Genomic DNA, 12373 nt, shown 5'->3' with positions numbered 1-12373 from the left:
GGGGGGGCGCCGCCTCCTCAAACGTTTGATTTCGTTTGTCAGAAGCTGTTCATGTTCTTTTGTTGCAGCCACAATAAAACATCATTTTGTGAGCATCTTATTGTAAGGACCTAACATTTCCAACTGAGAGAAAAGTTTGCAGTTGGACAAAATGCAGACAGAGATTATTTAAAAGTAGCAAATGATGTAAAGTAATAGGACACTCATTATATCCATCAGAGACACACAGACGTGGATAGGTGAGGCTTGATGTTCACTGGGACTGTTTTTAATTGAACTCCTATTACACATTCAAGAACACCAAAGATTAAAAAAATGTTTTGGTATTAAAAAGAAAATTACCAACCAAGATTAGAATTATATTTTTTTCCAACCTGTAGTATAAACCAGACTGTGGCAGAGGCTGTACTGTACTGTGTGACACTGCACAGGCACTTTACTGCTGTGGTCAATCCAACCTACATTTCTACTGTACTTGTACATGTAAACATATGCTATCACACACACACTATATACCATCTGTTTATAATCCCATTGTAAATACATTTCCATTTGATCTCTATTTATTTTATTACCATTGTAATATTATTATTATTCTATTTTATCTTGTTTTCTTGTTTCTATTGGTATCTGTTTATTTTGAATGCAAGGTGCTGGAACACTCCAATTTCCCTTTGGGATTAATAAAGTCATCTTATCTTAACCGCACCTGCGGATGTTTCCTTTGACTGTTTGAGTTCTACCTTCGTTAATGCAACATGAAACTAGTGATTGTAATTTCACTCTGATCTAAAACACAAGAGGATCTGCCACTCAAAACAACAGGTACATGACAGGGTTGGATATATACATTTCTATTCCTCTCAGTCCTCACTTCTTTGCCCAACTCCTTCTATGACAGCCTATAAAAAGAGGGGCTGATAATGCCTCTTCCTTCTCATTTTCTTCTGCTTTTTTTGAGTCACTCGTTCCTCACAAGTCTGTGAAGTGGGCGTCCTCGCTATTACGCAAGCCTCTGCTTCTCGCCTGCCGGGGTCTGGTGTCTATCAACCCATCTGCCATTTCTCCTCCAGTGACACCACTTTTTTCTCTTTACTCAACACACTTAGATTTGTCTGGGGGGGCGGAAGCTTAATGCTACAATGGGGTCCGTTTGTAGACCTTGAAGCGGAAACGCCGAAAATAAACCTGCTGGATGATGAGGCGAGAACTCCAGAACTGTAACACTGTGAAGCAGGCAGCTAAGTACTGTATGTCGACCTCATGTTTACAAGTAGAACGGTACCGTATTTCTATGAATGCTCAGTTGTATAAGAGTTCCTGTGACTCCTTCAGTAGTAGTGGTTTTCTGAGGCTAAGTTAAGGTGGTATGAATTCATTCTAGGTCCCTTTTGTACAAGATTATCAGCTAATTTACCTGTAAAGGAACATGATGACTTGGGTAATGTGTAATGAGAAATAAGCATATGCATGTGTGGATGGAGTCTGACCTTGGCTTTCTTTGCGCTGTTCATGATGTTGCCCAGATCCTCCATGTCCACCACTGAACCTGATTTCTTCTCATCTTGCAGGCCGGACTCATCCTCATCACTGCTGGATTCTATCAGAGCGTCCTGAAACAAAAACCACAAAAAATTATTCGAATAAAAAAAAAAAAAAGGGGTCAAGGGTACGATGAGACAGACGATTGAATGGAAAATGTAAATGATTCTCCAAAGAGATTCACATATGTTCCAGCCCATAACCAATTATAAACTTGTCCGTACTCAAGCGGGGGAGCCCATATGGAAAGAATTTAGTGCACATCATTATCCTCTGCCTGATTAAATAAGAAAACCATATGCATGTTTATGGTGTTTCAGAGGATTTATCACAATGTGTGCCCAGTGTTGAAGCTTCTGCCCACGTGTGCGGCTGCAGGATAGAAATGCATGAGCGTTACACTGGGTGGATAAATCACAGATGATGGTCCGCTCGCCACAGTCCTCAGCTGCTCTTGGTTCCGGTTGAATGTCACCTCTGCTGAGTGCACTGAGTGCTGCAGACAGAGGGGACGGAGTCTCAGCTAGAGTTGGCTCTGAGGTGCCCGCTACCATGACAACTGGTCATCTGTGTGTGCTGTGATGCGTACGAAAGCTGTTAGTGTGTGAGTGTGTGTGTATATATTATATGTCTGTGTTTGTACGTGTCTTCTAGAGAAATCTCTAATTTCAGTAATTAGTTAAAAATGAAGGAGCTATTTTCATTTTTCGACGTGACTGACAGAGATGACAAATTGCATGTAAGCCATGAAGAACATTTTCTTGAAACGATGCAAAATGCACAACATCTGTGCCACTAAACACAGACTTGATGAACTGTGAGTAACACTCCTCTTCCTGAGGCATTTAGAGTCCTTATCTGATTTTAATCACATTGCTGGGAGTACAACATGAAGCCGTAAGCTCAGCCAGTCCATGTCCAGTGATAAGAGCTGCTTGGATATCTAAAGTGCCCCTCTGCTTTTAAGAGGCATCATCATAAGCCAGGGGACGTTTTTGTAATTAGATATCAGCTACACACTTTCTCACACTTTCTTCTTCTTCTTGTATTCACAAGGGGACGAGCCCAGAGTCTATATCTAACAGTGCGGTGGGAAGGAGTAAGGCCATGTTGTATCATATCCTTCAAGAACAGAGCTATGGATTCTTGTGATAGTGTGTGGTGAATGAATTAAAGAATTAATTCTGTTCAAATCCTGATGAACATAGTTTTGTTTTGTGTTTTATTGCTGCTGAGAAGCTACTAAATCCTTTTTTATTAAAATAGAGCTTTTAATGCATTTTATACATATATATGTATTGGAAGACGGTATTTATTGAACAGCAAACACTATGTTATCAAAATTGTAAATGATTACAACTTTAGGCAGACGTCAGGGGAACATTTTAGAAAGGTTCTCTGTCCAAGACCAGAATGGACACACAACTCACCGATGTCCTATCATCTATAAAGTTGTTTTCTGTGTGAAATGTACAATCAGGAGAATGTCAAGGAAACTACATGAAAACAGAAAGAACAACATACCAAATCTAGGACCACTCATGGACAGTACTAACTATGCTGACCTCTGACCTTCTATCATCCATTTTTCTGAACACATGGACACACACAGTACACTAGAGTAATACACGTAGTTCTGGGGCCAGTCAGTGACAAAATGCAACTACTTTTCATCAGATCTGTGATGCAGCCGTCATGGATTTTACTGTTTAAATTTTGTTACTGAATTGTTGCGTCCATGTTAAGTTGATCAGAACACTATGTCAAAAAACATTGTCATTAGTTAAACTAAACTATAGACTTAAACTAGATCAGCAATATTCATCAGCTGATGTATGATAAGCAACGTACAGTTGGCAAGAAATAATCATCATCATCATCATCATCATCATCATCATCATCATCATCATCATCATCATCATCATCATCAAAAGCCAGGACACTGATCCAAGAGCTTGAAAGCTTTCAACGTTTTACTCAAGGACACTTCGGCAGGACAAATACTTGCCAACAAAGGGGGCTGAACGTTAGTTATTCAACTTGAAGGAGTCTTTTTAAACAATAAGTCAACCTACTGCCCCATTAAGATGTTTATAGTGCGCCAGGTAAAACAGAATAGAGATCTAAATTCAGTTTCAGTTTCTTTTTGTCATTACCTCAGGGCTGGGATTCTGTGGAGCTGCCTTTTCCTCCTCCTCCTCCTCCTCCATGTGTCCGTCTTTCCTCTTATTCTTACAAGAGCCTCCAGTTTTACAGTTCCCGCTGCAGCTCTTCTTCTCACCCTTGGCCAGGGCCTGCAGGCGGTTGAGGAACTTGACCTTCCAGGCCTGGAAATCTGCCTGGATGCTGCCGTTACGGCTCTTCACCACATTACAGTCACCCTCTCCCCTGGTCATGACTCGCATGCCACTCAGCATCCAAAGCCACTTGTCCACATTTTTACCCACCTGGAGAAGGAAAAAGAAAATATGGTTGAACAGGGTTTAAACAAATAAAGTTTGGTCATTCTTGGCTTTTGTACTAGTTACTGAATGCTGCGTGAGCTGCATGTGAAGTCAAGTTTAGATACAGATCATGTTTCCCACAGCCAGGCTACAGCTGTCAAACTTGTGGCTTTGGATACTCTTCAACTGATTCTAATAATACAACGTAGCAGTATTACATTATTATTATTATAATTATTATATTAACTGACAAAACTTAATATGGAAACCATTTCTCACCGTGTTATAGTGGCCAACATAAACAGAGTTTCCAAGACCGAACACTGCATATCTGAGGCCTTTCAGGTAGGTCTTGCCATATCTGAAGTCAGTGGATGCCTCTTCCAGCCACTTACAGAACCACTCAGCGTTCTCTGTGGGTTGTCCGTCAGTGTATGTTGCCACCAGAAACACACAGACTGACTTACTGGTGCACTGAATGAACAATGGAAGACAGTGGAAAAGTGAAGTAAGAGGATGTCAGAGAAGGATACACTTTACATGTAGTGTTTCTTGAACTCAGACCTTTTCCTGGATGTTTTGAACAATGTTAAACACCAATGGTAATCTGGACTTGAGAAACAAAATGATTAAATCATTTGGAAACTTCAGAAAAAATGTCCACGCCTACTTTAAGTCATAACCAAAGACAAATCTTGCAATGCACTAGAGCACCATGAACAAGCTGCTCCAGGACAGGCGACTTACCATGTTTTCAGCAATTATTACTTATAGAAGCTAATAGATAAATAATTACACAACATTAATTTTGCTAACTGGTCCCCAAGACTAAAATTTAATGCACAAAGTCAGCAAAAAAATCCATTTAGATTAAATTTAAAATACGTACACACACACATTGTTTAGTTAGCCCTGTGGATATAAACAGCAAAGTTCAGGAGTGAGACAGCTGCCTTGTCTCATGTCTAACAGGGTGTAAGCTGCCAGACACATACTGCCTTCTTGACTGATGGCTAGCCAGTGAGAGTCAATGCACTGAGGAACAGCTGAATCTAGGGACCGACTGGTGCCTGTGGTCATTCCTCTTGTGGAGATTTTCCATCACTGTGAAAACTGTATCACTGTCTTGTTGAATAAATAGCTATTTTATCTCCTGTTGTGTGCCAGCCAACCAATCTCCTATTCATCTCTCAATGCACTACACAGCGCCTGTGCCCACAAAATAAAAAGGGAACACTGATGAAAATAATCCATCTTTCTACAGCTGAGCAGGATAAGTGTAACACATTTGTCTCCTGTGCCAGCCGTCTGAAGAATTGAATCAGTGAAAAATGAAAGAAAAGGCTGAGCTGCAACAGAAGTCCAGGATTACTGTACTGTTTGTTGTCAAGCTCTCAATAAATAACAGTTATGATTTATTATACTTTGATTAATTCTGTTCTAATTAAGCCTTGCCTTGCGCACAGTGCAAAATCTTATTGGCTTAAAGTTACATTTCAGGGATTTAATTAACAGTCCCGAGAAACATCTGAGGACAGTATATATAATACACTTCCTGCAACAATTAACTGATGCATAAATTAGTCGCTTAATTTATACAATGACAAAGTTATGGGTTCGTCACTGAGGAGCAGCTCTAACGTTTGCAGGTGTTTAGGCTCCTGTATGGGGACATGATTTTTGAAACTGACACTCTCAAGTTGAGAAACATATGTCTCCACACACTGCTTTATTTTTTCCCATCTTTCTGCCCTTAATTAGATGAAAAAGCATCTTTTGTTTGGACTTGGCTCACCTCATCAGCAAGTTGATCATCTGGATCGTAGTCTTTCATGTCAGTCACTTCAGCTGGTATCCCCAAGTTCTTCACCTCCTCTGACAGTTCTTTTGCAAAGGCCTGGACAAGTGAAGAGTCTCATTTGATGCTTATCAGACATCTCAGAATGGTACATTTACTATGTGTGAGCAGTCAGTCATTTCAATTTCATATAATGTGTGCAATTTTGAATTACAAATCTTTACATAACACTGTTAGTCTGTATCTCTGGATTTTACATCAAACTATAGCATCATCTTGTGTCCATATTAACACTATGGGCCAGTGAGGATGTTCAAGTATTCAGGAAACAACATCTGCACCTTTGCTGTTCCAGTTTGTGAGCCGTAGAAGATTTTAACTCCTGACACATGAACTGCAGTGTCTCTGTCAGAGCTGTCATTGTTCTTCACAGCTTTGTAGACCCAGGGGCCAATATCCTTGGAGAAGCTTTTCTAAAAGCATAAAGAGGAAGACATGTATTTTACATTTTGGAAACATGAACACTTCCTAAATTGAAAGACAGAAATCTGCACTTATAAGAAGAATAACAATACAATATGTCTAACAGACCACAAAGGAGTGAAGGGGGATATCAGCAAGAGACCACTCACCTTCTTCAGTGCCATCTTCAGGGAGAACCAGATCCCGAAGACAAGGGCAGCAGCTGAGTACAGGTACAGCCTGTTGTGCCATATCGACATGAAATAGCTCTCACTGGGTCTGTGTTCATTCTGAGAGACTGGAGAGAGGAGATGCATCAAACCAAGTCGTCTTTACAGAGGAGTGATGAACTATAAAGGTTCGCTAACACCGCTACGTGTATTGCAACGCAGGAACAGTTGTACCAGACAGTGGCTAATCCCAAAGCACCAACAAGCGACAAGACAACAGGGTTAAACCCCAAACTTAGGTCACCTGCAGCAAACCAAAGGCGGGTGACTGGCTAGCAATACATGCTAGCTAGCAGTGTTACTAACGTTAGTTAAAATATAACGTAAACGTGAGGTTACGTTAAAACAACAAATAGGCTCACCTTTAGTATCCGAGGTAGATACGTGTCTTAAGAAAAGCAAAATAACTAAGAAGAAATTTAGCATTGCTGCAGATACTATGTACACAGTCCTATGCACTTGATGTTGTGTGCAACCATGTTTTTTGGCCACTGAGCATGCTGGGAAGTGTAGTCTTTTGTAATGTCGATGTAGTAGCAGTCAATGCGACATTCAAAGCAGACTTAGGACAAACAATATATATCGATACATTGCCAAAATTCACATACCCATCAGTTTTTTGATTCCCGCATTTTTTTTCTTAAAAAAAATGAAATCGTTTTATAAATAATTTCTACTATTTCTAATCATCACAAGTTACTAACGGAACACTTGTTTATCTTTGCTGTTTCACAGGGGACACTCATTGGGAGCGCACTTGGATATTTCTTGGCAGCAGAAACCTGGGCAGAGTTTTCTATCGATAAACAGAAATATGTCTATATTTACGCCAACAAATCAAATACGGCTGACAAATGTGGCGGTGGTTAGGATGAAAAAAGGAGGGAAGCGGTTTGAAATCGCCTGCTACAAGAATAAAGTGATGAGCTGGAGATCAGGAGCGTGAGTAACGTTAAATGTCAACACCCGCACGGTTAACATGATTTTACTAACATGAGTTACTAGATTATCTTGTTTATTATTCGTCCGATTGAACTGACATTTACTGTTTTGCTTTATAAATAACCAATCAAATCCACTAGTCTGTCAGTTTAGTGCCTCTCGAATACCAGCGAGAGCAAAGGTCTGAATGTCCAAACATTGTGTTTTTTCTTCCAGAGAGAAAGACCTGGATGAGGTTTTGCAGACACACTCTGTTTTTGTTAATGTGTCCAAAGGTCAGGTGGCAAAGAAGGACGATTTGACTAACGCTTTTGAGACAGATGATCTGACAGAAATCTGTAAACAGGTAAGAACCTGTTCCTAAATGTTTCCCTGGCAACACGGACCTGTACAATATTCATTGTCACTCCGTCACATTTTATCTGCTGTTTTTTTACTTCCTCTACTTATTTACTTATTTATTTATTGGACAGATCCTGACCAAAGGAGAGCTTCAAGTGTCCGACAAGGAGAGGCAGTCCCAGCTGGAGACCATGTTCAGGGACATTGCAACTACCGTGGCAGAAAAGTGTGTAAATCCTGAGACCAAGAGGCCCTACACAGTCAATCTCATTGAGCGGGCGATGAAGGACATCCACTACTCTGTCAAGGCCAATAAGAGCACTAAGCAGCAGGTGAAGAGACCTGAGATTTATTTTTATTATATTTTAATGTATTAATATATTTATTATATTTTGTTTTAACAGTATGTCTGCACTCAAATATGCCAACTGCTTGAAATGTCCACTGAGAAGGTGCATTGAAGTTTGTAGCATGGTACAATGATTTTTTTTGTTAAATTAGCTTGGGAATATGACGATGGTGTCCAATGCTTTTGACCAGATACATTTTCAGTCCGTTGGAGACACTGCCAACAATAAATAGACACATTGAACTATGTCCATAAATGAATGAATACAATAAAATATATCATCTGTCTCACCTGGAGTGTGATTTTTCTAGTTAGTTAGCTGCGAAGATATTAGTTGTAGCTCACTCCAGATTAGTGGATCCCAATGACATTTGATTTATGAGTCTCAAAGCACAATAATATATCTACTTCAAAATCAAAATCTGATAATTAATTGAATGTGACAGAGTACTTCTTGTTGGTGTCTAAACCTGGAAAAATCAGATAGTAATGTGACTGCTCTTGTAATTACAGTCGGCAGTGATGCCTTTAATTCAACACTCTTGAGATGGCGTTTATTATTACTGACATAGGTTTTGATTCTGCAGCAGAAATCAGACTGTGAGAGTCTGTGATGTTTTTCCCTTCACTTTATTCAGGCCTTCATTACAGGGAATGATGATCTTACTGTACTCTTGTCCTGTTCCCAGGCTCTGGAAGTGATCCGGCAGCTGAAGGAGACCATGGAGATCCAGAGAGCCCACATGAGGCTGCGGCTGATGCTGCCAGCCAAAGAGGCCAAGAGGCTGAAGGAGAAGCTGAAGCCGCTACTGCAGGTCGTGGAGAGTGAAGACTTTGATGAGAATCTGGAAATGGTGAGGAGCAGGGAGGTTTTTTTAAAATGGCAGTGTGTTCGTGAGTGTGATTGAGTAATCTCTCCAGTCACTGAATAATACAAACAGACGTTTAAGACTGTGGATCTCTGCAGTGGGAGTTACAATCAGACATTAGCTAAATTCTGCTAAATTTAAAACTTGACTTTTTTTATCCAGCCATGACATTAAAGTTGTGTTTTTTTCTAAAATCATGAAATCCAATGTGACCTTTGCATACCTTTTACTTTCTCTACCACCTGTTATGTAAAATCTTCCCTGATGCCTAAACTGAACTGACGCCTTGGTTCCTCTTCTGCGCCTCCTTCCTCCTCCTCCCCCTCAGGTGTGTCTGGTGGATCCCGGCTGCTTCAGGGAGATCGATGAGCTGATCCGCTGTGAGACTAAAGGCAGAGGCTCTCTGGAGGTGCTCAGTCTGAGGGATGTGGAGGAGGGAGATGAGAAATTATAGTAACCCAACAAGTCAGGACTCTGCACCTTAATCACACTATAAGCACACACACTGCAAACTCATTCAAGAGACTATATATACGATCAGATTCAGGCTAATTTCAGGCATTCCTATTTCCCAGCTTCTCTTTGTTTAAAGGATTTATTTGACTATATAGAGTTTTTTTTCTATTTGTAATCTGGGTGGAATGTATTTTGAAAATGCGTTTGAACATTTATACCTAAACTTTTAGGTCAGTAAACAGATCAGATGGCCTGCACTGACTTATTTATTATAGCTTTTATGCTAGTACCTCTGCACCATTAGCAGTACTTCTGGACAAGGTCGTTTCTGCTTTCTCATCAGACGTTGTGTGCCATGCAGCTATGCTCTATATCACAATTTTATGGCTAATTTCTTCAACCTAATAATACATATTTTGTCATAATGAATAGGTTTGCTCTGTAGCAAATAAATATATAACAAAATATTTTCTGTTTTCTATATGCACATGTGATTTTTCTTGATATGCACACAGCTGTTTTGAAAACAAATGAGATCACAGGCTACATCCACACTACTTGTCCAGCACCTAAAACAGAGACTTTTGGAAATGTTTTAGTTTGAAAACTCCAGGGTTGGGTTTTAGTGTGGATGGGCAGAAACTGAGACCTTTGGAATTGATGACGTAGGTTCCCACAGTCGCTCCCTGATTGGTTCTCATCAGCTTCGACAACCAGTGGGGAAAGCAACATGAATAATGAATTACAAGCGTTACTGACCTTGTTGTTTTAGCCTGCAGATGTTGTGGAGTTAAATTCTGCATTTTAATGCTACAACTGTACAGTACAGTTTCGCAGGACACCATGACCAAATATGTTCCAAAAATAGAAGGAAACAGGAAAAACAGATGTTTCCCTCTCAGGGTTTAACTTGGACTTCCACTGTAAATTCTCACTGGACAAAGTGTGCTGCGTTCCTCAGCCTGTAAAGTGCATCGTTCTGACTATCTCATGAAATACCTGTTAGAAATTGGTGAAGATATGTAAATAGAATTCTGTAAAGTCCAGCTTCACATCTGATAAGTTTTTTTCCAAGAAGAATACTCAGTAACAGTATCAGTCAAAATTACTGATCACCATATTTCCTCCCCAAGTGCTCTGTGGCGTAACGTCAAATAACTTCTAAACAAATAACCCTGATTCATTTCAAAGCTTTATTCCACAGACTCATCAGTCTCATCTCAGTTGTAAACACATTTGCTGCTCAACAAACCAAACAAATAGGAAACTGCTGTACTATATATATGTATATATATATAATATACTATAATGTAGTGTAACATATTTACAGTATTTAGTTCTAGGAACAGTATGAACTCACTCAAACAGTAATGTCATGTGTCAGTAGACAGTAATATGGGAATCAGTTCAATATCAATTATTGCATCAAGTCAAACAAGCTCAGAAGTTTCATGTTGCAGTGGTATTGAATTGGGAAATGAGAATTGAATGCAAAGCAATGCTACGCAGCATAAATAGTGTGTTAGCTTCAACAGAAATGAAACAAACACTTCAAATCAAAGTCCTACACACACCTTTATCAATACAACTAGTTAAATAACACGTTACTGTGCTCTCTAATGTTAAATCCACACTTTATTAAAGCAGTGCATCATTACTCAATATTTTTCCTCTGCTGTTAAATCCATCCACAGCCATTTCACATATTGATGATATTCCAGTCTAATCAGTCACACTCAGTTCTATATTACAAAACAGCCCCCTCAGATGGGCTCTGATCTGCGTTCATACTGGCTGTGTGTGAACGTAGTCCTGTTGATCCTGTTCAGTGGGTGGTTAGCCTCCTCCTCTAGATTCGTGCACCTGCTCCCTTCATGCTGCTGTACCTGCCTCTCACTGGTGGGGCATCTGGTGGTGAGAAACACCCCTCCGACCAGCATCAAAGCAAAGGAGATCCAGCCGAGGTAGAGAGCAGGTCCCCAGTCTCTTCTCAGCAGCACAGCACCCTCCAGTGGCTGACTGCTATGATGGCACGTCCATGCTGTGGGAACCAGCAGCAGGATTCCAGACAAAACAAAAAGAGCACCAGAAAACACTTTGATCTGGCCACGCTTAGGGAACCACACTGCCCCCACCGCAGCAATCACCGCAGCGAAAGCCCCAGCTCCAATGGCGGCCATGATGAGGGCTCTCCACGTCCGAAAACTTCCAGAAAGAGACATGAGAGACTGGTAGAAAGAGCAGTGCAGGCTGCCATCGTGGGCCAAGTCCCAGTGATCCCATTCCAGCCACACCCCGTCCCAGTAGGCAGGCAGAGAGGCCGTGGTGTTGTCCAGGGTGCCGCTCACCTTCCACAGGGCCAGACAGCGTGTCAGAATGGCACAAAGCCACCCTGCGAAGGCCAGACCGAGGGCAGCGAGCTCCAGCTGCCGCTCCATGACTCCGGCCGGCCTCTCTGCTCCTCCTCTTCACTGCAGGCCCAACTGCCTAACCAGAAACAGCTGGCAGCACAACGCACTGGGGTGGGGTGTTATTTTAACGTGTGTGCATGAGTGAGGCACAGACAATTTGCGCGTGTGTGTGCGTGTGTGTGTGTGTGTGTGTGTGTGTGTGTGTGTGTGTTTGTGTGTTTGTGTGTGTGTCTGTGCCTGTCCATTTTGCATGTCTGTTCAGAAAGGACAAACCGGTTCTTTGGTATTCATGAAGAGAAGAAGGCAGGGTACGGCTGTAGCTGGGTGGAGGAGGGAAGTCCCTCTGTTTGCCATGGTTTCAAAACAATCCCTTTTCTCCCGGAGGAAAACAAAGGTTCCACTGTGCTGCGATTTTTCAGCCACTGGGTCGTCTTTCTGAGAGAAAATTTGATTTAAAGAGCCTCAAGTTCTTACTGATATAAAGTCATGTTCTCACATGTAGGAGTGTTGATGACTACTGGAGTTCTC

The 12373-nt window shown here is 41.1% G+C and overlaps 3 protein-coding genes across 4 annotated transcripts in view; 1 reads left to right on the top strand and 2 right to left on the bottom strand.

The window, feature by feature from the left end:
* Positions 1-6956, bottom strand: part of tyw1 (tRNA-yW synthesizing protein 1 homolog (S. cerevisiae)) — a 59788-nt gene extending 52832 nt beyond the window's left edge. For both annotated transcript variants that reach the window (XM_056374511.1, XM_056374512.1), the window contains exons 1-7: positions 6839-6956; positions 6417-6544; positions 6126-6257; positions 5782-5883; positions 4266-4460; positions 3699-3989; positions 1491-1613 (exon numbers count right to left, since the gene is read on the bottom strand). In XM_056374511.1, coding sequence (XP_056230486.1) covers positions 1491-1613; positions 3699-3989; positions 4266-4460; positions 5782-5883; positions 6126-6257; positions 6417-6544; positions 6839-6902 — 1035 coding nt within the window. In that variant the 5' untranslated portion in view covers positions 6903-6956. The remainder of the gene's footprint in view (positions 1-1490; positions 1614-3698; positions 3990-4265; positions 4461-5781; positions 5884-6125; positions 6258-6416; positions 6545-6838) is intronic.
* A 248-nt stretch (positions 6957-7204) lies between these two features.
* sbds (SBDS ribosome maturation factor) lies at positions 7205-9901 on the top strand. The gene is made up of 5 exons (XM_056373320.1): positions 7205-7418; positions 7635-7764; positions 7892-8092; positions 8799-8963; positions 9307-9901. The coding sequence occupies exons 1-5, from the start codon at positions 7291-7293 to the stop codon at positions 9430-9432; spliced, it is 750 nt and encodes a 249-aa protein (XP_056229295.1). The 5' UTR covers positions 7205-7290; the 3' UTR covers positions 9433-9901.
* Positions 9902-10608: 707 nt separating this feature from the next.
* LOC130167305 (claudin-3-like) lies at positions 10609-12371 on the bottom strand. The gene has a single exon (XM_056373321.1). It carries the CDS (start codon positions 11870-11872, stop codon positions 11198-11200), a length of 675 nt encoding a protein of 224 aa, XP_056229296.1. The 5' UTR covers positions 11873-12371; the 3' UTR covers positions 10609-11197.
* Positions 12372-12373: the final 2 nt, after the last annotated feature.

The sequence above is a fragment of the Seriola aureovittata genome, chromosome 4 (assembly GCF_021018895.1).
Source record: "Seriola aureovittata isolate HTS-2021-v1 ecotype China chromosome 4, ASM2101889v1, whole genome shotgun sequence".
NCBI classification, from domain to species: Eukaryota; Metazoa; Chordata; class Actinopteri; order Carangiformes; family Carangidae; genus Seriola; species Seriola aureovittata.
This window is presented reverse-complemented; position numbering and strand designations above follow the sequence as displayed.

Coding starts and splice junctions, on each gene's coding strand:
- sbds (XM_056373320.1), top strand. CDS start 7,291: ATGTCTATATTTACGCCAACAAATCAAATACGGCTGACAAATGTGGCG. Junction 7,419..7,634: donor ATGAGCTGGAGATCAGGAGC/GTGAGTAACGTT, acceptor TTTTTCTTCCAG/AGAGAAAGACCTGGATGAGG. Junction 8,964..9,306: donor TTGATGAGAATCTGGAAATG/GTGAGGAGCAGG, acceptor CCTCCCCCTCAG/GTGTGTCTGGTGGATCCCGG.
- LOC130167305 (XM_056373321.1), bottom strand. CDS start 11,872: ATGGAGCGGCAGCTGGAGCTCGCTGCCCTCGGTCTGGCCTTCGCAGGG.